The 23,705-nt window shown below is 30.8% G+C and overlaps 2 protein-coding genes across 4 annotated transcripts; one reads left to right on the top strand and one right to left on the bottom strand.

Moving 5' to 3' along the window:
• Positions 1-573: 573 nt before the first annotated feature.
• On the bottom strand, positions 574-4,575 carry LOC25493396 (LRR receptor-like serine/threonine-protein kinase FLS2). The gene is made up of 2 exons (XM_013601885.3): positions 1,363-4,575; positions 574-1,254 (listed from the first exon to the last, which is right to left on the bottom strand). Exons 1-2 carry the CDS (start codon positions 4,508-4,510, stop codon positions 914-916), a joined length of 3,489 nt encoding a protein of 1,162 aa, XP_013457339.1. The 5' UTR covers positions 4,511-4,575; the 3' UTR covers positions 574-913.
• A 14,472-nt stretch (positions 4,576-19,047) lies between these two features.
• Positions 19,048-21,186, top strand: LOC25493397 (uncharacterized). Of its 3 annotated transcripts, none has more exons than XM_024782204.2 (7): positions 19,048-19,098; positions 19,489-19,548; positions 20,221-20,295; positions 20,389-20,487; positions 20,567-20,626; positions 20,721-20,815; positions 20,979-21,186. In XM_024782204.2, exons 1-7 carry the CDS (start codon positions 19,066-19,068, stop codon positions 21,109-21,111), a joined length of 555 nt encoding a protein of 184 aa, XP_024637972.1. In that variant the 5' UTR covers positions 19,048-19,065; the 3' UTR covers positions 21,112-21,186. The 3 variants fall into 3 exon arrangements, with proteins under 3 accessions (XP_024637972.1, XP_039689152.1, XP_039689153.1); XM_039833218.1 differs by having other exon boundaries at positions 20,221-20,262; XM_039833219.1 differs by lacking the exon at positions 20,221-20,295.
• Positions 21,187-23,705: the final 2,519 nt, after the last annotated feature.

Consider the following 23,705-nt stretch of genomic DNA (forward strand, 5'->3'; position numbering starts at 1 on the left):
GGAGTAAATGGTTATGGTTCTTGAATGTGTCAACAGCTATCGCCGTAGTCCTTGAATTAACCAAAATTACGTAATCATTCTTGAATGTGTCTCTAGTTAGTCAATTTGGTAGTTAGTTCGTTACTCAAATGGTCTTCCATTGGTTAAATTAGAGCATCAAATTCTTGACCGAAGATACGCAAGGATGTTTTGCAATTTTGATTCATTCAAGGACTGTAATGACGCCGCCTCACACATTTAGGAACTAAAATGACTGTTTACTAAAAAAAAAGATGTTTAAGAGGATATAGCTGTGATTCCTTTTCAATCATTTTTTGAACTTTTTATTGGGGTTGTAAGAATGATGGAGATGAAAACAAAGTATTTAGCATTTGATATCTGCTATTTTTCGATTGGGGGTATGTATTTCGTTATTCCCTGCTTAAAATTTCTCAAAGTTATGTCATTGCTTACATAACAGAAAGTAACTGTTGAGCCTTTATGACTTCTTTCATGATCCTGAGAATACATGGGAGTAAAACTTGAAAGTAACCAGATATTTGAATTCCAAACTGAATCATTCTCCAACTATACTATATGATAGAGCAAACTCGATTGTATATATATAGAAATATCTGCACCAAATCAAAGAGTGGCAAGAGGGAGTGAAAAATATAGAATATGCATGCAACAAGAGACAGTCAATGCAGACTAAAAAAGTAGGGATGAGTGTTATTACATGATTGTCTAGGAATACTGCTCATTTGAGCAAAGTTCCACATATTAATTGCATACTCAAAGTTCCACATACTAACATGTACACCACAAGGCTTTGTCATTGTCAAAGAAACTAGTTATGAATTTACTGACAAGCATTTCTTTTCTCTTCTTTCCAAAAAACAGCACCAAGGATTGATTGATATTATGCTGTTTATTATTTAACAACACAGCAAGATAGCATTGCTGTGTTAAGCTTCACAAGTGCAGATAAAACTTCATTCATATTAGGACGATGTTCAGGATCAGAGAGGGTGCAGCACAATGAAAGCTTAAAGAGCTCTTCCAACACTTCTCCATTGTCTTTTGTGATCAATTCAGGGTCCACAATGCTGACAAGCTGTTCCGTTCCATTTGCAACGGCTTTTGCCACTACATCACGCAAACTTGTTGATTCTGAGAGCCCTGTTGGCCTTCTTTTTGTTAGAAATTCCATTACTATGATGCCAAAGCTGAACACATCCACTTTCGTCGTTACTTTCCTCATGTAGGCAAATTCTGGAAATTACATTGAAAAATATTGTTCAAAATGTTGAAATTATAAATTGGGATAAAAACAGATTACACATAATTCAATGATCATAAAAGATTAGAAAAGGCTTATACCTGGTGCCAAATAGCCAATTGTGCCTTGCAAAGCTGCTGTTGAGGAAAGGGCACTGCCATCTTGCAAATGAAGACCAAGTATTCGAGCTGTCCCAAAATCACTGACATGTGCTTCAAAATCTCTATCTAAAAGGATGTTGGAAGGCTTTAGATCACAATGCACAATGGGAAAATCATAACCAGAGTGCAAGTAATCCAATCCACTAGCAATAGAAATGAAAACTCGGAGTCTTTCAGATAATGTCCACCTCGACTGATCAACTTCTCTGTCATGTATGATGCTATCCAAATTCCCATTCTCCATGTACTCTAGAACTAAAGCCTTTATTTTCTGACTTTCCCAAGCATATCCATGTATCTTAACTAAATTCCTATGTCTCAGCTGGCACAAGGTGCTGGCTTCTCTCTTGAATATCTTGTCGGTATTAGCTGAGAATTGGTGCAAATTCAACCTTTTTATGGCTACAATCTGACCATCTTCAAATTGACCCTTGTAAACGGTGCTCAAACTGCTAGAACCAATGATGTAGTCTGAGCTGAAACAACCGGTTGCATTTTCTAACTCCTTTGGACTGAATCTTTTAAGAGCCAATGCTGAACCGTTCACTGATTCATGATTCTCAGTATCAACACTCTTTATAGAATTACCGAACATGGTGCCTCGGTTGAAATATAAAATCAGAAGCACTGCAAGTAGAAGTACAGCAAGAGATCCAAGTGCAGCAATGATAGCTATGCTCTTCTTGGATAGAGAATGACCGTTCTCTCTGCATGGACTTAGGAATTTTGCTCCACAAAGAGCCTGGTTTCCCATCATACTAGATTCGTTGATATGTGAAAATATTCCAGTCAAAGGCACAGGACCTTCTAGTTGATTAAAAGAAAAGTTTAGCTGCATCAGGTTGGAAAGATTGGCAAACCCCTCAGGAATAGTTCCCTTCAAGTTATTCTGAGAAAGATCTAACGAACTAAGATTCTTAATCTGAGACATGCTTTCGGGTATTTCACCATCTAAATGATTTCTTGAAAGATTTAAGCTCTGAAGCAAGTCCATGCCACTAAAAACTTCAGCAGGGATAGGACCTGAAATATTGTTTACTGAGAAATCAAGACTAAACATATTTCTGCACCCGGCAAGTGTCTTCGGAAGGAAACCTGAAAGATTATTGTTTGAAACATCAATGGCTTGTACCATTTCCAACATCCCTAGTTCAGATGGAACACTTCCTACAAAGTGGTTGTAAGAAAGGTTAAGATACATCTGCATGTCTTTGAGGTGTGCAATGACGTATCCTGGAATCAATCCTGAGAGGCGGTTGTGAGAGAGATCCAACAGTAGAAGATGATCAAGCTTCCCCATGCTTTTCGGAATGGAACCATTAAGTTTGTTTCCGTGAAGATCTAAGTATGAAAGCATCTCAAGCTTCGAGATAGAATCCGGTATTCGACCAACCAACTTGTTTTCATGCAGCAAAAGTATAGTCAATTCTTTTAGTTCAGAAAGTTTATCAGGTATTGTGCCTTCTAATGCATTGTCATAAAGAGAGAGTCCTTGAAGGAGAGAAAGTTTGGACAATTCTATTGGAATACGACCTGATAATCTATTTTCAGAAAGAGACAAAATGATGAGTTTATTCAAGTTACCAATCTCTGGTGGAATTGGTCCTATGAAAGCATTTTTATTCAGCTTCAAACGCATGAGTTTAAACAGATTTTTGATACCGGATTTTATCGATCCACTGAAGCTGTTATCCGCCAAAAGTAAAGTACTAAGGTTTGAGCAAATGTAAAGATCATCTGGTATTTCACCACTCATTTTGTTGGATTGAAGGGACAGGAAAGTAAGATTTGGCAACCTTGAAAAACCCTCAGGAATTTTTCCAGTTAAAGAATTAATAGATAAACTCACATTAACCAAACTAGTACAATTGGTAATGCTAGGAGGAACAGGTCCGTGTAAAAAGTTGTCGTTCAAGACAAGAAACTTCAAATTTTGAAGCACACCTATATTGGAAGGAATTTCACCTGAAAGGAGATTCTGACTCATGGACAAAGATGTCAAGTTTCTCAAGTTTGTTATCGACGAAGGAATCGTCCCGGTAAACTTATTCAAATGAAGAGTTAACACTTTTAAGGAACTCAAAGATCCAATCTCAGAAGAAATTGTTCCCTCTAAGTTATTCTCTGATAATCCTAAATGTGTTAACGATTTCAACTTAAATATAGAATCCGGTATTGTTGAGTTCAAGTTATTACCAAACAACCTCAAAGTTTCCAACTGAACTAAATTCCCTAGCTCATGAGGAATACTTCCAATGAACTTATTTTCATATAACTCAAGGTTAACAAGATTGCTACAAAGAGCCAGCTCAGAAGGAATTTTTCCACTCAATGAATTTTGAAGCAATAAAAGATATTGTAAATTTGTTAGGTTTCCAATCTCTCTAGGTATGACACCTGATAACTTATTTTGACTAAAATCAAGAGATAACAAAGATCCTAATTGGCCTATAGAAACAGGTATAGATCCAACAAAACTATTACCAAATCCTCCAATCTGTATAGTGTTAACTAAATTCCCTATATTTGATGGAATAGTTCCAGTAAGGTTGTTGAAATTGAAAGCAATACCTAACAAAGAAGTTATGTTGAATATGCTAACAGGTAAGGTTCCATTGAGATAGTTATTACCTATATCCAAATACTGCAACATTTTAAGGTTACCTAATTCATGAGGGATTGAACCTGAGAGAGAATTACCAGTAAGGTAAAGTGTTGTAAGTTGAGTGCAAAGACTAATTTGAGGTGGAATTTGACCAGTTAATGAATTTGAAGTTAAATCAATAAGTTGAAGTGTTGAAATGTTTCCAAGGAAAGGTGAAATCTCACCTTGGAGTTGAAGTTCAAAGAGTGAAATTGATATGACATGTTTTGAAGAATTGCTACATGCAATGCCTGACCAGTTGCAATGAGGGATTGTGTCAATCCAATTTGCAAGAGCTTTGTTTGGATCATTTGTTATGGATTTTTTGAATGCTTTCAATGCTTCAATTTCAACTTTAATGGTTGATGTTTCAGCATGTGAAACAATAATGGATAGAATTGAAATGAGTATGACTAGAGTCAAACTAAGGTTTTGAGATGGCATGACTTGGAATTGGATTGGTCAATTGAATTTGAAGTTTGATGACTTAATATCAAAGTTGTAGTGAATGAAGGCTTTATATATGATTTTGTTCATGTATGTATCCACTATTTTATTTTTCTTTGTAGATAGTAATAGTATGACCCGTGGCTATAGAGTGTGTTCACATTACATGCAATTGCATTGTGATAAAAGATAAATCATTAGATGACAAAAAATGAATAATATCTTTCATTTGACTTAACTAACTAGTTGAGTACTTAAGGTTATTGCTGTATATAAGTAACCGAACTTGGTGCATCTTCTACTGATTGAGATGCTACATAAGATGCGACAAATATTTATATGATCAAATCAAGGGGAAGTACCAATGGGAGTATTGGATATATCCACAAAGATCAAAATCAAGGGGAGAATAGAAACTACTAGCATAAACCAATTTTAGTTTTGGTATTGTCAAAATAAAGATTTAAAATTTAGTAATTCAAAAATAAAAAATAAATTTAATTTAGATTAGCTTCTAACAGGGTGGTTTTTCAATTCAAAATAAATTTATAAAAATTTGAGTTTAATTAAATAGAAAATAATTCGAGAGAATAATAGTAACAAACTGAAAATTTAAAGATTTTTAAACGCTCATAAAACTATTGGCCGATAAATTTGACAAAAAACAAAGTGACATTTGTTGAAACTCTAAAGTCTAAAATATAATTTTTGCATAAATCACATATAGTTTATTATAATTGTCAATTTCAATGTGAACCAAAAACATACATTAATAGATGATAAAAGTATAGTATGGTTGCTACACTTCATCTTAGTCAATATGGGGTGTGATCAAAACCACCACTTGGTTATTTATCTCCTACTTCTTTGAATCACACGTTAGATTCTTTTTGTACTTTGGCCCCATTGTTTATACGAATACAATTAAACCCTACAAATTGATTGAAAACATTTAATAATTATCTAGAAGAAGTCTTGCTAATATACTAGTTGTACGAATGCAATGATTTTTCTATGAATCAATTCTTGAGTCTAGTCTACGATTGTTGAATTTTTGAAGTGTTTAACATAAACTAATTTTGCATTAGCAAGAAAGAATCTAAAAAATACTGTAATCTATGTGTTGATGACTTTGTCAAATCAAGGAATGCATAATTGCATATGGTGTGTGAATGTAAAGTACAATTTTAGATGGTATGCCAAAGTTCTAACGCGGTTTGCGGAAAGCTAAAGAAAACAAGTGGCCAACTTGTAATAAATAATATCATGCAACTAGCACAACACAACACCAAAATGATTTTCCATTTGAAGCTTAGATTTGGAAATTGGACTCTGACGTGTGAGTGAGTCCACAGCAGAGTATGGATAGTGTATAAATGAGTACCCATACATCCCAACAGTGACATGGTTGGGTCAGGAAAATTCGTGGAAGATGAGCACTAACGTGTCTGTTTTTCCGCTCTTTTTATTGTGCTAATGTTTAAAAATTATGAACAATGTTTTTTTAATGAAATTTTGATTTTGATTAAAACTAAAAATATATATTTTTGTTTTTTTTTCAAGTTATAACAAATCAAACTACCATGATTATCTATTTAAATAACATCAATAATATAACAAAAAAATATAATCTAATTATTTTTTTATAATGACACCAAAAACATACTTATAGAAAAAGTTGTTTAAGAGTATAATTGGGATAGTGAAAAAGTAAGTATAAATATATTCATCTAGTTTGTTACACTTTTTAAATGATAAAGGAAAAAAAACCAAACATATATATATTCATACCGTGTTTATTATATTTTTTTAATATTTAAATTTATTCTTATCTATTTTTTACATGTGTCATTTGTATCGAAAATTGAGGCATTTAAAAAAAAAAAAAATCAATCCAAAAGAGCTGAAAGATATTATTTTCTTTATATATAATATAGATTTATTATTATTTTTCAAATGTTTCTTCTATCCAATATAATCTATTCGAAACATTAGATGTGAGATCTCTTTTAGTAGGATTCGAATTTAGTCCATCCATCACGTTTTGAGAGTTTAATTCATTCCGTTAGACCCGACTTTCTCTATCGAAGATATTGCAATATTATTTAGGTTAAATGTCAGGTACCGTCAAGTCGTTACTTCTAGAATTTTTTAAAACTCTTGTGTTTTTAGCGTAATACATTCAAATGACACAAATTGTCTACATGTACATGTTGAGATGTGTAAGAAGGAGAGAGCAAGGAAAAAATAGTTAGACCCTCCTAGAATTGTGGAGTAGAAAATGTCAATGTTTTATCATACATCTGTTTGGAACCGAAATGGATCCTCTCATATGTGATTTAAACATGAGAGGTAATACTAATGTGTGTAATTACTTACCATTCAAAATGAACGAGACACGTAAAAAAAATTAGGAGATATATATTTCTCTTTTATTTTGAATAGTGAGAGGCTACACATGAGAGTATATATAAATATTCAAAATTGTTGCCAATATATATAAGAGGCATATCACATCCGGCTTGTTTAGCAAGAATTCGTAGGATAAAGAGAGTTTTCTGAAACTAAGAAAATTTGATATTTTAAAAGTGTCATAGTAAAATTGGATTTTTCATATTTTATGGGATACAAGTCAAATTTAATTGGGTAAGGAATGTAATTTTCTAAGGCTTTGTTTGGGAGTTTGGAGGGGAGGGGAGGGGAGAGTTTTAGAAAAAAGGAAGGAGCAAGTGGAAGAAATAGAAGACATTGGAAGGAGAGGACTTTGGAGGTTAATTTTTTACTCATAATAAAAAATCCCTCTCATTTGGGGAACTCAAAAATTGTATTGGGGGAGGGTTTTGGGGGTTATCGAGGGTTTATATGAATTTTTCAAATTCAATCTATGTTGCTATAATATTTTTAAAATTAAAAATATATTAATCATAAGTATTAGTTTATCATTCTCTAAAAATCTGTTTTTTCAAAAAATGTGAATTTTTTGTCAATTTTTCTATATATTTCCAACCCCCAAAGCCCTCCCCTCCCTTCCTCTCCAAACTCCCAAACAAAGCCTAAAGAAAAAAAAAAAATCCAGTATAATATCAAGCCCGTCTTATCGCAATTATGCTATTTCATTTGGATCACAGAAGTTAATTTCGAAATTGCTTTATAGATCCCTCTAATAGTTTACAGGCCCCTCAAATTTCCTACAATGCTCCTGCATTAATACAACATCAGGTTCTAACTCTCAATCGTTTATGGTTCGGTGGTTATGAATTGATTAAGGTTTATGAACCAATCTAAAATTTGGTGGTTAGAACCCAATCAGCCTAGTGCATAACGCATAATTGAAGAACAGTGACAAATAAGAATGAGTATCTTATGTGTGAGAATGATTATGAATAAACATCAACCATCAAATAAAAAATGCATGGTTGAGATTAAAACATCACATCATGTGCACCTCATTCTCACCCTTGTTTATCTCCCTCATTCCAACAATCTCATCTCATCATTCCTCTATTGTAGCAACCTTCATTCACCGTTTAATATTTCCATTGATTTTGCATTTCAGCACCAGAAACATTCGATATCCATGGTTGATTTTGATGTTCTTCATCCCCTTCCTATTGATCTCTACAACCCATATTTTGCATCAGGCACTGAGCTATCTCATAAGCCACCATTGGTTGTCCCTTACTTCATCCAATAATTTCATCACATATATTCATCATTAATTTAGAAATTCACAACCGTGTACCCTTGTTCATTTTCAATTTACTGATTTCAATTTGTACTCGAAATTTGTTTTTTTTTTTATCACGGAGGTTTCATAATTAAAATTGAAAGAAAAAATCAATTTGATTTGTACTTACGAAGACCCGATCGGAATCAATTTATGAAGTTCAAGATTCGTCTATTTTTTTATGAAGGAAATAATTTGTCGTTGTGTGACGAAGATAAAAAAAGAAAAAAAAAAAGAGAGGTGACAACGAGAATGAGGCGCATGTGAGTTTTAATGTGATGTTTTAATCTTAACCATGCATTTTTTATTTAATGGTTAAGATTTAGTTCTATCAATCTCATATATATATATATATATATATATATATATATATATATATATATATATATATATATATATATCAAGTGAGAATGTGTATCCTATATGAAAATGATAAGACTAAATCTCAGCCTAACTACCGAGTCGCTCGGTTTGCAAGTCTTGAGTAGCTCCTCCTTTTGATCCTCACTCGATACTGGATTCCCAAATTTGTTTCTATGATAATTTGTTGCAGTCTAGAATATTGATCGGCGTATTCCATACCAGTATCATTCCCCTTCAAAATTATGTTTCTAAATATATCTGCAAAAACATCCATAGTTTCACTTTTCATTCTCCCGCTCTATCAGACACTCGATACATATTAGCCTAGGCAGAACTTCCTCTATAGGAGGCAATAACATGGGATAAAAAAGATCTTGTAGAACCATGAAATATGTAACCAAGATCAGTTTTCCACCTTGTCTCCACAAATAGATCCTACATGTCTTAAGGTACGACATGCAACAAGTAATCTTGGAATGTATGTTCCATCTAAAAAAACATTTCTCTTTCATGCAGAAGAGACGTGATGTCTAAGGATGCTTTGAAAACACATCTTGGGGTCGCACTTTATCCATACTACTCCACACTTTACAATTCATTGTTTAGATTTTTAACAGTTTAGTTGACTCACCAAGCAAGTGTTGTTTAGATTAATTTTTGTTTCTATTTGCTTTCTATTATATTCCTTTTGTTACTGAAGAAAAAAAAATGAAGTCTTCGTGAGTCAATCCGTGTCAATGGTAGAAACATAGATAGACCTGACCACTAGACTAATGCACTGGATTTACTAAATATTCACAAATTTGTTATTGTTATGCAATATCTGATCATTTATAATTATAATTAATTAATTTTATAAATATTTGTTATGGGAAATGCTTAGGAGAATTGTTGTTCCCACATTTAGTTTGGCTATGCCACACGAGTAATTTATCCAAATGTCCTTCGGCAGTTAACTGCCGAATTATGAAACCGGCTGCAGTTAACTGCCGAGGAAAACTTCGGTAGTAAACTACCGAGAAAACTGAAAACTTCGGCAGTTAACTGCCGAGGAAACCTCAAATCTTTTTTTTTTTTTTTTTTTTATTCTTTGAGAATATTCCGCGGTCTTTATCATTTTTGATTGATTTTTCTTAATAATTCGTTTTTAATTTTATTGATTTGCCTTCCTTATTTATTTTAAATGTATTACTCCTTTAAATCTTTTTTTTTTTGTTATAACTGCTTTGATCTTCAACAATAGTGAATATTTTATTTCCAAAGAACTTTCTCGGAATTTTCTTCTTTTACTTCCTTTTTACGGAAATATTCACAATTATTTTAATTGTATTACTCATTTGATCTTCTTCTTTTTTTGCCTATTTTATTTCCAAAGAACTTTCACGAAATTTTCTTCTTTTATTTCCTTTTTCTTTGTTTTAGGCTTAACATTTAAGTCCTCAAAAAACATTTCAATAAGTGTAAAAATTAAGTATTTGAATATTGTTTTGCAAATTACTTAAATAAAAAAAAAAATCTTTGTACGCAATTATTTTAATGTAGAAAATATAACAACATATTATACCTTAAAAAAAATCGTTGTGCACAATTATTTTAACGATTTTTTTATTGTTATTTGTATTTAAGTAATGTGCAAAACAATATTCAAATGCTTAATTTTTACACTGATTTAAATGTTATTCTTATTAAGATATATAGACATAAGTATAATACTCCAATTGTTTAAAACGTACCAAAATAATGATTGAAACATTCAAAATCAATAAATATTATTAAAGACAATTTATGGTTTTTGTCAAAAAAAAATTGATATTAATGACAATTTATGGATTTTGTCAAAAAAAAAAAAAATTCAGGTTTGAGATTTCCTCGGCAGTTAACTGCCGAAGTTTTTTTTTCCTCGGTAGTTTACTGCCGAAGTTTTCCTCGGCAGTTAACTGCAGCCGTATTTCTAAAACTTCGGCAGTTAACTGCCGAAGGGTATTTGAGTAATTTACTCGTATGGCACAGCCAAACCAAAAGTGAGAATAGCAATTCTCAATGCTTAGTGTAGCGAAGGATTGCATGACGTGTCGCCAATTTGCGATTTTTTTTGGTAACCGAGTTGCATTCTTTTGTTCAGATTCTCTCTCTTAACTAGTTTATTTTCTCTCCTTTTTTCTGTTGATAAAAGTTCAATTCTCCTTTTTCTTTAACAAAAGATCAGTTTGTGCCATTTGACTATGTTTTGAACCACATGTGATGATTTCATGGCACCCAAGGTTGGAGCTAAAATCAATGGGAGATTTGAACTAGAATTTGGGTAGGTATGATTTAACATGAAGATAGGGACAGTGCCTCAAAGAAGGAATTTCTGATGCTCTTGGAACAGATTACGTGATTGTGTTTTGATAACAGTGGTCAAAAGTTGTATAATGGAATAAGAGAGGATGAAGCTGAAACTCTGAAAGAAGGGTCTTAGCTTCATGACGGTGGATTTATATTAGTTTTTTACTTATCAATATTTATTAAGAAAAAAATATATAAAAAAATAGTACTCGTGATCAATAATAGTGTTAGTATATGTACTCCTCTTTTAAAAAAAAAAGTATTAAGCTATGTAATGTATGCATTTTACATAGGTGTTTTCTAATTTTGATCCACTCATTGTTTAGGTAAATGGGCAACTAAAAAATTAGTCGGTGGAAGATAGCATATCCTATCATACATAACTTGCATTCACTCGTTTTTTTAGTAAATTAATTAATAATTTCATAGCTAAAAATCTGTAAAATACAATGTAAGATGTAAGTAGGGGTGGGCATGATTCGATTAATCATATTAACCGAACTAAATCGAGCCGAAATGTTGAAATGGTTCGAAATAATTGAACCGAACCGTTTAAGGTTTGAAATTAACCGAACTGAACCAAAGTTATGGTTCATTAACCGTTTGCTTGTCTATTAACTGAACCGAACCAAAATCAAAATTTTGAATCGAAATGTATTTTTTTTATGGCTTAATACATCGTTTGGTCCCTTAACTTATTTTTCATTTTCAATTTGGTCATCTAACGATAAAGTGTATCAATTTGGTCTCATAACTCTTCTGTCGTTTACCATTTTGGTCATCTCCGTTAGTTTTTAACCTTAAAATGACTAAGGTGAACCAACTTTGTAGGTGGTCCACCATAGATCTTATAAATTCATTTAATTTTAACCCTTTGATATTTTTTTTAAAAAAGAGAACTGTTGGATCATATATGTCTGTTGTATCATACGGTGAACAATCAACACCTAATTTTTTTCCCCATTTCTTCATCTCCTTCATCATCTTCAACATCACATTCATACTCCTTCATCAATCTTCATATAATACAGAAGAAAAAAAAATTCTCTTCATCAAAATCAAATCATTTCCACACAATAAATAATATCATTATTAGAGTCAAACTCAAAAAATCAAACAACAACAACCCTTAAAACCTATAAATCAAACTTAACCCAGAAACCAAACAAAAAACAACTTCTGACTCAACAAAATCAGGCACTGTTGGATCAAACGAGAGAAGGAAGAATCAAATTCACATCAAGAATCAAAAGAAGAAGGAGATTATCAAACTGGAAAAATGGGGTCTTTTAAGGAAAAAATTGAGGGAATTAATTGGAATGACGATCTATGCTTCACTATGCTTGTCTCTGCTTCTTCTTCGATACTTCGATGCTTCTTTTCAGCATCAAAATTTCAGCCAACAATTGAGAGAATTTGTAGGAGTGAAGCATCGATACTTCTTGTTGGCTGAAATTGAGGGAATTAGTAGTAAGAAGGGCAAACTGAAATAAGTGTGAAAATTGAAGCATAGTGAATCATCAAAGAAGATGGATTATATACCCATTTTAATGTCAACGAACATGTGAAGATGGATGATTTTCATCCAGGTTTCGTTAATTAAATAACCATTTTAATTGATTTTTTTTTATGGTTTAGTGTGATTCAGTTTATTATTAGTAGGCTTAATTGCACTTTTGGACCCCTATCTTTTCAAAAGTTGTGGTTATGGACCCCTAACTAATTTAAATACAAAACAACCCCCTATGTTTTGATTCTTTGGCAGTTTTGGACCCCCAAGGCAAAAAAAAAAATGACACGTTGCACCTCACTTAGGGTGCCACGTCAGCGTTGACCGAGTCAACAATGGACTGGGGGTCCAAAACTGCCAAAGAATCAAAACATAGGGGGCTGTTTTGTATTTAAATTAGTTAGGGGTCCATAACCGCAATTTTTGAAAAGATAGAGGTCCAAAAGTGCGATTAAGCCTTATTAGTATTATTTTTTTGAAGAAAGTGTGATTCAGGTCATTATTATTGTTAAGTTAACCGCATATTATTTTTTCTGGGTTTGTTTGTTCAAATATTTTTGGGTTTATATGAGTGGAGGAGAAGAAGAAAAGGGAAAAAATAAGATGTTGGTGGCTCACTATTATAACAATAGACCTGCAATCGAATGGTTTAAATTGTATCAAAATTATTAGACATCAAAAAACTATCAGAGATAACTAAAATAGGTAACGACAAAAGACATAAGGGATCAATTTGAGACGTTTTTTAGTTAGGGGATCAAACTGAAAACAGAAAATAAGTTAAGAGACCGAATGATGTATTAAGCCTTTTTTTTATCCTTTTGCAAAAATTTAACCATTAACCGAAAAGTGTTCCTCAGTGTCTCGTATCCCGTTTGATTCATATTGACCTTCAAGGAGGATATCTAGGAAATTCAAATGAGCTGGAATTTACTGGCTATGTTTTGCAAAATGGACTTGTTTTGAAGACAATGCTTATTGATAGTTTTTGCCTAGACCGGCCTAAAATTTAAGATTAGCCTTCCAATGAGATGCTCCCATCATTTTGCTGACATTCTTAACATAGATAATCATGGGGGTAATGAGTAGCAGCTTATTGCCTCAAACATATTATTTGATACAGTATATAAATGTGTTACTTTTCAACTGTTAGTTAGATGTTAGCTATCACTGCTACAGTTAAGTTATAATTTCTGTTTTTCAACTGTTAGTTAGATGTTAGCTATCACTATTATGGTTAAGTTATAATGTCTGTTTTTGGCAGTTGGTTGTTTGCAGCAATTCTGCATATAAGTTATAAGCACCGTAAATCTTTCATACAATTAAATAATCAGACTATAATTTGACAGAGAAATGAAATATGGTTTGAATTTATTTATTAAATGATAAGAAGTTGATAGGGTACTATTTCTTTGAAAAATTTAACCATTAACTTAGCCTCATAACTAACAAAAGAGCATGAAAAAGAATTTATTTTTCAATTTCATAGTAGTGGTTCAGTTCAGTTAATTGAGTTTGGTTCGGTTCGGTTAACCGCTCGGTTCAGTTAATGAACTGTTTTTAAAATAACTGTTCGGTTCAATAACCAATGCAATAGTTCAGTTAATTTTAGTTTAGTTCGGTTCGATTCGATTTTTAAATATTTTTGCCCACCCCTGATAAGAATCTAAGGCCGACCATGACAACAACAAATCTAAGAATCACTCGAATGATACAACAAGAGAACACATATACCTCAACTGTATGTTACCGATCCTAAACTACCTAACCATCCAATTGATGTATAAAATTTATATAAACCTAGTAATCATTTGTCATTTAACACTATTTATTAGTTTTGTAATAAAACGATAAAGATCTTAAATGATTAGGACTCGTATAGAAGTTGTCAATCACGATATTTGGCATAATATTGTATGGTTAATGGGACTCTTGAGTGACCTACTGACCTTGATATACTGGAGACGTTTTGACTAATTTTTTGATGTGTCGAAACCAATAACAATAAAAATGATAGCATGAATTTGCTCGAGAGATTGAAGATTGAATACAGTTTTTCTACCTTTCACTTTATCTTTGATTGAAAAAGTGTTTTGTTTGAAACACTAAAACCTTTGTACGATGATGAAATAGTAAAGACTAGAGGCGGAGTCGTTCACCTCTCACAATAATACCAAAATAATAAATTGGGACATTTTTTATTACTATAATAATAATAATATATTAAAATAATTGTTTTCCTAATACTTATACACATAACAATAAAACATAAAAGGTAAAAAATTAAAATAAACAAGAAAAGTAATTGTATGATAATATTGACACATATTGTAATTGCCCCTAATATTTTAATTACTTTTTAAACAAGATTCGTTGATTAACAACATATTTTTGATTATATTGACATGATTGTTGGTGGCTCAGGAATTGCCCCTATACTCCGGCAGTTAACTGAGAAACTATATTGAATTATGATGACAAAACTCATGTATTGATTTATGATAATGTTTCTCCCAAATGAAATATTACTTCAACAAAACTTGACATTTTAGCCAAAAGTCATCCAGACTTAAAATGTATTATACGGAATCAAACAAAAAAAGATGTAGACTACGTATCGAAGAATATGGTTGTGAAAGGCTACCTTGCTCCAAATAATGATAATATTGTTCTTGTGTATTGGTCCCTAAGATGATGCAACATATATTTCAAGAAACGAACAAGGACTAAACATAAAGAGAGTTATCTGACATACTCAAAATACTCAAATATGCACGATACACTAAACAAATGATTTATAAATTTGACAATTTTTATTTCCATCCTCTGAAAGTGTGCATGTCAAACACAAATGAATTGCTACATAATTTATGCACTCAAGTGGTTGTTGCCTTTTTGGAAGAAAAAGAGTTAGATGCAAATGAAACTTATAAATAAATCTAGAATTATAGATGATAGATAATTATTCATTTTCCCTTCAAAAAAAAAGATAATTATTTATTTCTAAGTCTTGAATTTTTAAAATTTAGTAGTTTGGATGTCAATAAAGGGCATTTTGTGGGGGTAAACTTCTCACACTCAATTGTCTTAAAAAAGGCATATTGTATATGCATTGTATAAAACGAAGAAAGAAAAAGAAGAAAATAAAAAATAAAAAAAAATAGGTGAAAACAAAAGAGAGACCAAATAAATAAGTAGTGTTGTTTATGTCTTTCATTTAGTTTCAAAGTAAATGATGCAATTTATAATATCTATACTATATATAAAGAAAACAATATTTTTCAGTATTTTTGGGCTGACTTTTTCTCTTTCTAAAAATGCTCTTAATTTTCAATACAAATAACACATGTAATAAATAGCTAAGAATAAATTTAAAAAGTGTAACAAACTAGATGAGTATATACATGTTTTTTTTTTTTTACTTTATCATTTAAAAAGTGTAACAAACTTGATGAGTATATTTATAATTACTTTTTCATTATCCCAATTATACCCTTAAACAATTTCTATACTAAAGATTGCTGTTGGTGTCATTAAAAAAAAAGTCGTTGAAAATTGAAATCGATAATCATTGTTAGTTTGGTTTGTTATAATATGAAAGCAACAAACATTTATATTTATATTTTTAATCAAAATCAAAATTCTATAAATAAATAAAAACATAGCGCAATAATTTTCAAACATTAGCGCAAAAAAATATAACAAACACGATATGAATACTCATGTGCCCATCTTTTCGCTAGTGTCTATATAATAATTGAATGTTAAAAAATTTTGATGCGGTTTTTTATAATAAAAAATTAGTTGTTTGATAGATAATAAATACATAATATCTCCGTGAGCTTAACTTAGTTGGTAGGGACAATGCATAATATATGCAAGGTCTGGAGTTCAAACCCCGGCCACCACAAAAAAAAAAAAAAAAAAGATAATGGATACATAATACATAAATGTGTCATGGGTTAAAATTTACTATCTCTTTTTATTTCTAACATATATAATATTTATTCGAATGTGACATGGGTTAAAATTTACTATCTGTTTATATTTCTAACATATATAATATTTATTCGCATATGACATGCATGATTTAAATTGTCATGTTTAATACACGAAGAACAAGAGAGATAATCTTTGCAAGATATATTGGTTGTATGTGCACGTAGTTGATATTGTTGTTTGTGATGTAAATGCATGACTCTAATATTCATATTTAATACATGAATAACAAGAGATATATGTATGTATTCTTTGAAAGATATATTGGTGGCTTATGCATCTAATTGATGGTTGGTATGTGTGCTTAAAATTCATGACTTCAGGAGTAACGTTTAATTCATGAGAATAAGATAATATCAATTATTTATGATTTATCTAATATTTTCAACTGATTTTTTAATTTAAAATTAATTATTCTTAAATGAATTTCTAGCTTATATAAAAAATTATATATTAATCGTGTTTTAATTAACATTTTATTTAATTGACAAAGCACGCGTTCATCAAAATATTAGGAGTTTTTGAAATGATTTTTTTTTAATTGATTCAATCAAGTTACGAATAATTTTCAACCATTAATTTTCATATAAACCAAGATACCACATGCACATACAGAGACTAGCTTTCATTCTTTGTATTGGTCTTATTGTATTAATCGTCAAATACAAGAAGCAAGAGTGTGAACACTAATTAATGAGAAGATGAGCTAGATTTCGAGTGTGGTATAGTTGAGACTTGGTGATCATGTTGAGTTAAAATGGTGTCTCTTCCATTGTCGAATTGAAACGAGATAAGTTTATTAATTTGTTAAAGTCCTCTTGAAGGCTTTATCATGGTTATGGATTCAACTAGAAGTGTTATATACATTGTAACTTGCAGTAGGTTTGAGTTTTCCATCCATAACCAAATGAATTGGGTTTGTTTTAAAAGTAAGCGAAATGTCATTCAATTTATTTTTCTTTTTAGTAACAAAAAAAAATTAATTGAATGACATTCAACTTACTCTTAAAACAAACCTAAATCAAATTTCAAGAAGAAACATTTGAAAGCTTGCTATTAACAACCTTGTGGCCATTTTCTTTTTGAGTCTTCATCATGAGTGCATGTTAAAGGGTTGTTATAAGAATGACTACATGTTAAATGATGCAACTTTTATGGACTAGTACACATAATTAATAATTATATTTCTCTTCCCCGATTTAAAATAAAATAAAATAACAATACAATACAATACAAGAAATCCTATGTATAAGTGAGATGAGTTGTGTTATTTGAACATCTATATATGTGATAATTTTTGTGACAATCAAAATTTTACAAAGAAAATGAGATAGTGGCACAAAAATCAAAGTAATAGAGAGAAAAAGTAAAAAAAATAATGTGAATATTAGAGAAAAAGTTGTCAAAAAAATTGTAAAAAATGATTGTTCAAATATCATTTATCAGATGAGAAATAAAACCATTTACTTGGTGGGAGCATTTTACAAGCAACATACTAGTTTGTCAAAAGCTAGTAGTGATGTGAAGTTGAGCCAGTCCATTAAAATTGAATTGAGGAATAGCATTGGAATTTGGAGGGTTTGACGGCTTCAACAAGAAACCTTTCAAAAGCGTGCTATAGTTGTTTTTACGAGTTCTTGCAAACAATTATGTCAGTAAAATAACCTCCAATAAATAAGGAAAATGTTAACCAGTACCTCTCTAGTATCCGCCTTCGGGGCACTGGTTAAGGAAACAAATATATTAGTTTTTGCATCGAAAATTGTGTAATTAATTTTTCAAAAATCAAAAAAGTGTCTTTTTTAATTTAATTTTTCTTTTTTTAGATGCCTTAAGCAGTGCCAGTTAACACAAGCCAATAAATAAATCAAAACAGCCCTAAATCTAACATGCGGTGAAACTTTAACAAGTTAGAATATTGGAATTAAAAAAAGAAACATAAAAATGCACTTCCAATGAGGACATTGATCTTCTCATGAGATTTTATAGCTTAAGAGCAAGGATTATTTTTTACATGTTGCTAGTAAAAGATATCTCATTACATGAGATATCTTACTTTTATAGTAACAAATTAAAAATAGAACACATTGTAATTAGAGATCAGTAATATCTGTTAAGTTATAAGCAGCATTCAATTACAAACAGATTATGTATGAAATTTGTTCTTTGTTATATTTGTGTATATGTCAAGCAAACGTAGGCTCAAATTTTGTTCGGCATAGAACTTTTTGTTATATGTAGTAATAAACATGCAAATTTCTTTATGTGGTATAGAACTTCCACTTTCACATTACTTAAAGTGGCACCGACAACCAATAGTGTTATACTAATTTCCAATACAACGTGCAATTGTATACTTTGGATTAATTAATATGTTCCTTTATACTTTGGATAAAGGAACATAATAGGATTGATAAATATATGATTGAGAAGGAAATTTAATCAGAAAGTTTGGTGCAAGAGAGCATGCAAATCCTAGAGCATGTTGATGTAGCAACAGAAATTAAATATTGAACCTTTCAGACAGTTACCAACCTCCAAACTTCATATTTTCTCACTCTATATATATAGTCCCCTTGTTCAATAACGACTAGCTGCATAGTTACACATCAAGTCCACTTAAACATGGAGAGACCAAACACTGAATCTGTTTTGAAGGTTGGAGAGCTTAATTATTGTTTTTCGGGTTAAGTATGTTTTTAGTCCTTACAAAATCACAAATTTTTAAGTTTAGTCCCTATAAAATTTTAATGGTAATTTTAGTCTAATTTATAAGAATAGTCCCTATTTTAAAAACTTTTTATAAAAAATGAACACTTTTAGTCCTCCAAAATAGTCCCTATAAAATGCAAATAGGGAATAAAAGTGAATAAAAAATTTTAAGGACTAAATTTGAAAACTTGTTATTTTGTAAGAACTTAAAACATATTTAACCCTTGTTTTTCTAATGTTGCTTTGTTCAGTTTAATTTCCTCTTGGTTAATTAATACTAATTCCTAATTGTTTCCATTCTACTTTGCATTTTCCTTAATTTTCTGCGGTGAAAAGTTTGTCAAGAACACTTCACAGTCTTCATCTCATTGGAGTATTATTGATTCTAAAGGAATGGTGAGATACCTAGAATTTTTATACACTCTCATATACTTGACTAGAAGGTGATACACATCTAAATATGTATGGAGCGAAGTTGCATTGCCACTTTGTGCCTCTAATCACACATATGAGAAATGATAAGTTACATGTATAAAAATTTAGCACAAGCACACACATGTGTGATGAAATCATATATAATTTACATATATAAAACCTATTTTAGAAATGTAGGCATATGATATGACATAGCTAATATGTAAAAATCATGACTAACCCATTTTACCTTTTCAAAAGTCGTCTTGATTCCATCTAACAAGTTTATCCATGCAACTTTCTCCTTGTCGTCATAATTGACTAAGCTACATATATCTCTTTAAAACTTGTGAAAAGTATCATATGCTACAGTCAATATATTGAACCACTATTTAGCAAGTGTTCATAGGGGGAGTTCAAATCCAAACCGGTTCAAATTAAAATTGGAAACCGGTTGATCTAAAAAAAGCGAAAAAAGTGACCAAAATTGAATATTATTATATGTGTTTGGATATCATTTTATGAAAACCGCTCAAATTTGTAATTTGGATATTCAAAAATCTATCCAAATTAAACCATCAATTACACCACAAATTAAAATCAGATATCCAAAAAATCTTCCGACTAAATAGACATAATTGAATGTTTTTTTAGATAAAAGATGTACTCAAAGACAAGTTTTATGACAAGACTAAGGTAAGGAGTTCCCCTCAAAAAAACAAGACTAAGGTAAGGAGTTACATGATACACTTAAATGTACTAGACCACTAGACCCTCATTTTCTTCTTTAAATTATGGTGAGCTATTTTTCTGTTTGTTCAGGCTTCAAGAAAATCTCCTACCAAAGAAAATACTAGACCAAAAGAATTCAAACTCCACACTCAAGAAAGAGCAGTCAAACGTGCAATATTCAACTACGAAGTAAGATATACATAATGAATGATTAATGTTTAAGTTAGCAATATAAGTTTCTTTGTTCGGTGAATGTGGTTTTCATTAGGTGACAACAAAATTATATCTCATGGAGTTGCAAAAGAGACAAGAAGAGAAGTTGATGAAGGTATTTAGGCACATAATAATGAAGATATATATGATACTAATTATGAAAATGAGATTAATATTTTAGAGAAGCTAATTAATGAAATGTGGAATAGATGATTGAAGAGGAAGAGATACGTGTGCTAAGGAAGGATATGGTTCCAAGAGCTCAATTAATGCCTTATTTTGATAAGCCATTCTCCCCAAATAGGTAAATAACAATGGATCAATTGTATATACATACATACTCAAATGCGCAAAAAGAAAGAAGTGTGGTGACCCGTGATACAATTGGGGATTCCACATAGAATAACCTCACATTATATTATTGAAATATTGTGATTAACTTTAAAAAGATCTCACTTGAGTTACAGATCAAGCAGAACAGTTCCAAGAGAATCATGCATCCACATGATGAGTAGCAAGTGTTGGAGCTGTGCTTTTGGCAATGGATTCTACAACATTGACCAATGTGGTCATCAAACTCTCAACAACTCCATTGGATAGTTTTGTCTTGTCAAATTTTATTTAATTTAATAACAAGATTTAATGATTCAATGGTGGAAAAATAAATTTATCCAAGGTGTAATGTTAATTTATTTGTGCATATCAGATAAAATAATAATTTATTTAACTATTTTACACAAATTAAAAAAATGTATAAATGAAAGATATTAAATAATATTTTTATTACATTACTCTTATCAAGTATTTATGTATTTGCAATTAACATCATTATAAAAAAGAAGATATTGTGCCGTAAATGTAGCTTAGTTGGTAACTATCATGGGTATGCAGAGACCGATGTTTGAATCTCAAATTTTCCATTTCTCCATATTTAAAATAGGTGAATCTAGACTAAATTATTTGTCAAAAAAAAAAAAAAAAAGATATTGAATTGGAAGTGGTACATATAGTATTAATTTGATTAGATTGTACAATTGAAATAAATATAAATAGGAAAATATTAACTAGTATCCCCGGGACACTAGTTAAGGAAACCAAATATAGTATAAGTACTTTGGAATTTGTGTAGTCAAAATATAAAAAGTGTAAAGAATAATGTTTTTAATGTAAATATTTCCTTTTTTGTTTTCTTCATTAACTAGTGCTCCGATGCACTAGTTAACAAGACTCATATAAATAAGGGTCTTGTTAACGAGTGCCGTTATCTTTAAAGTTTCCCAATTAATAAATTTTTCTTTGAAAAAGTTTAACACTTCAATTTCCGAAGCATTAAATGCATAATTTTCCATAAAAATTTACTATTTAAAGTCCTTAAAGAATGCCCCAAGAGCGTTCGTTAACATTTCCCTATAATACCACTTTAAAAAATGAAAATGTCAAATATTTTAGAATATTTTTTTATAAATAGATCGATTATTTGTGGAATGGATGAAGAAATTCGAAAGGCTAAGCTACTACTAGTACTACCTTCTTGCCATTAAAAGAAAGTGTCTAGTACTACGTCTTGTATATATCATGAGCCGACAAAATAATCAAAGAAGGAAGGGAAAAAAAATTAACTAAAATCCAATCAAAAAAGGGGAGATATGGTTTTGATTAGTTCGTAGGTTCATGCAATGGTTAGCTTCTCTAAAATTGTGAATGTGTGAGAGACAAACGTTGTCCGATCATATATTGTTGCATAAGAAAAAGAATGATCTCACTAATAAAAAATTCAAGTTGTGTTAAACAACCATTTGGTTGACAACTTTTAAGACAACCATAATTTCATAAAGAAAAAGAGGTATTGGTACAAAAATCAAAGCAATAGAGAGAGAAAATAAAAACATAATGTAAGTATGAGAGAGAAAATTGTCAAAAAATAGTCTAAATATCATTTCTCTAAAAAAAAAGTTGGACACATTTACCAAAAAAAAGAAGAAGGTTGGACACATTTATGTCAAGCCTCGAAACCCAAAGCTCGAGCCACACTCCATGAGATTTTTGAAAATTTCTTCAAAGCATAAAACCAGAAGCAAATGGAAGTATATAAAAATAAAGGGCAAATTGCATTGACTTGCAAAAATGTCCCTAACACCTCCTATATTTTGCAAAATGACATTGACCTCCCTTATTTTACTTTGAATGTGACACATACTTCCCTTGAAGGTTAACGGCGTTAGATCTCTGTGAAAACAAAACAAAAATTGTAAGATTCTTATTCTAATTTTACTGAGCAACCATTTTTCTTCCTTTGCAACTTTAATGCTCCAAGATTGATGAACGACATAACTCCGGTAGTTGTGAGCATGTGAATCTCACAAGGTTATACTCATACATGGTTGTTTGTCCATGGCATAAAAAAACAGTAGGAATAACATGTGATTGTTCTTTCAAGAACACCCAAACACATACCTGCGAAAGTATGCGCAACATATGCTAACTGCCATTAACCGAGGTGCTTTTGATTTATCGCTCAATTAGATAAAATCAATTAAATTTAGTTGATTTGATTTATCTTAGAAAATAACAGACTAATGGTTCATAAATCAATCTAAGATATTCAACAACACATATTACTTTGAGGCGGCTTTTACGGTAGGAGAGGGCAATAGGTCCCCTACCGTAGGAGATCATATAAAATGGTTTTTTTTTTTTTTTTAACTAAATTGACATGTGTTTGTTGATGGTTGGCACAATAGATACTAGTGTTGCATTTTTTATTTATTTTTTAGAAATGACGCATCCTCCGGTCACTATTATAAGCAAAAATTTACATTTTAGATTCATTGATTAAATGATGTATGTGGTTTATAATACAGACTACATACATCATTTAATGAATGTATCTAAAACGTTGATTTTTGCTTATAATAGTGACCAGATGGTGTATTTGTACAACCACTTTATGATAACTTTTTGACAACCTTCTCTCTCATACTCACGTTATATTCTTATTCTCACTCTTTCTTTTTCTCTCTCCATTATTTTTACTAATGAAAAGAGAGAGAAAGAAGTTGTTTGTCTCAAATGGATGTTTAAATATCACTATTTTTCTTCAGGGAGTTACCTGCATGTTAGTTGTATTTAAGTAATGAGAAATAATATTTAAACAACTATTTTTTGATAATTATTGTGACAATTTTCTCTCTCAT

Source organism: Medicago truncatula, chromosome 4, assembly GCF_003473485.1.
Source record: "Medicago truncatula cultivar Jemalong A17 chromosome 4, MtrunA17r5.0-ANR, whole genome shotgun sequence".
Lineage (NCBI taxonomy): Eukaryota > Viridiplantae > Streptophyta > Magnoliopsida > Fabales > Fabaceae > Medicago > Medicago truncatula.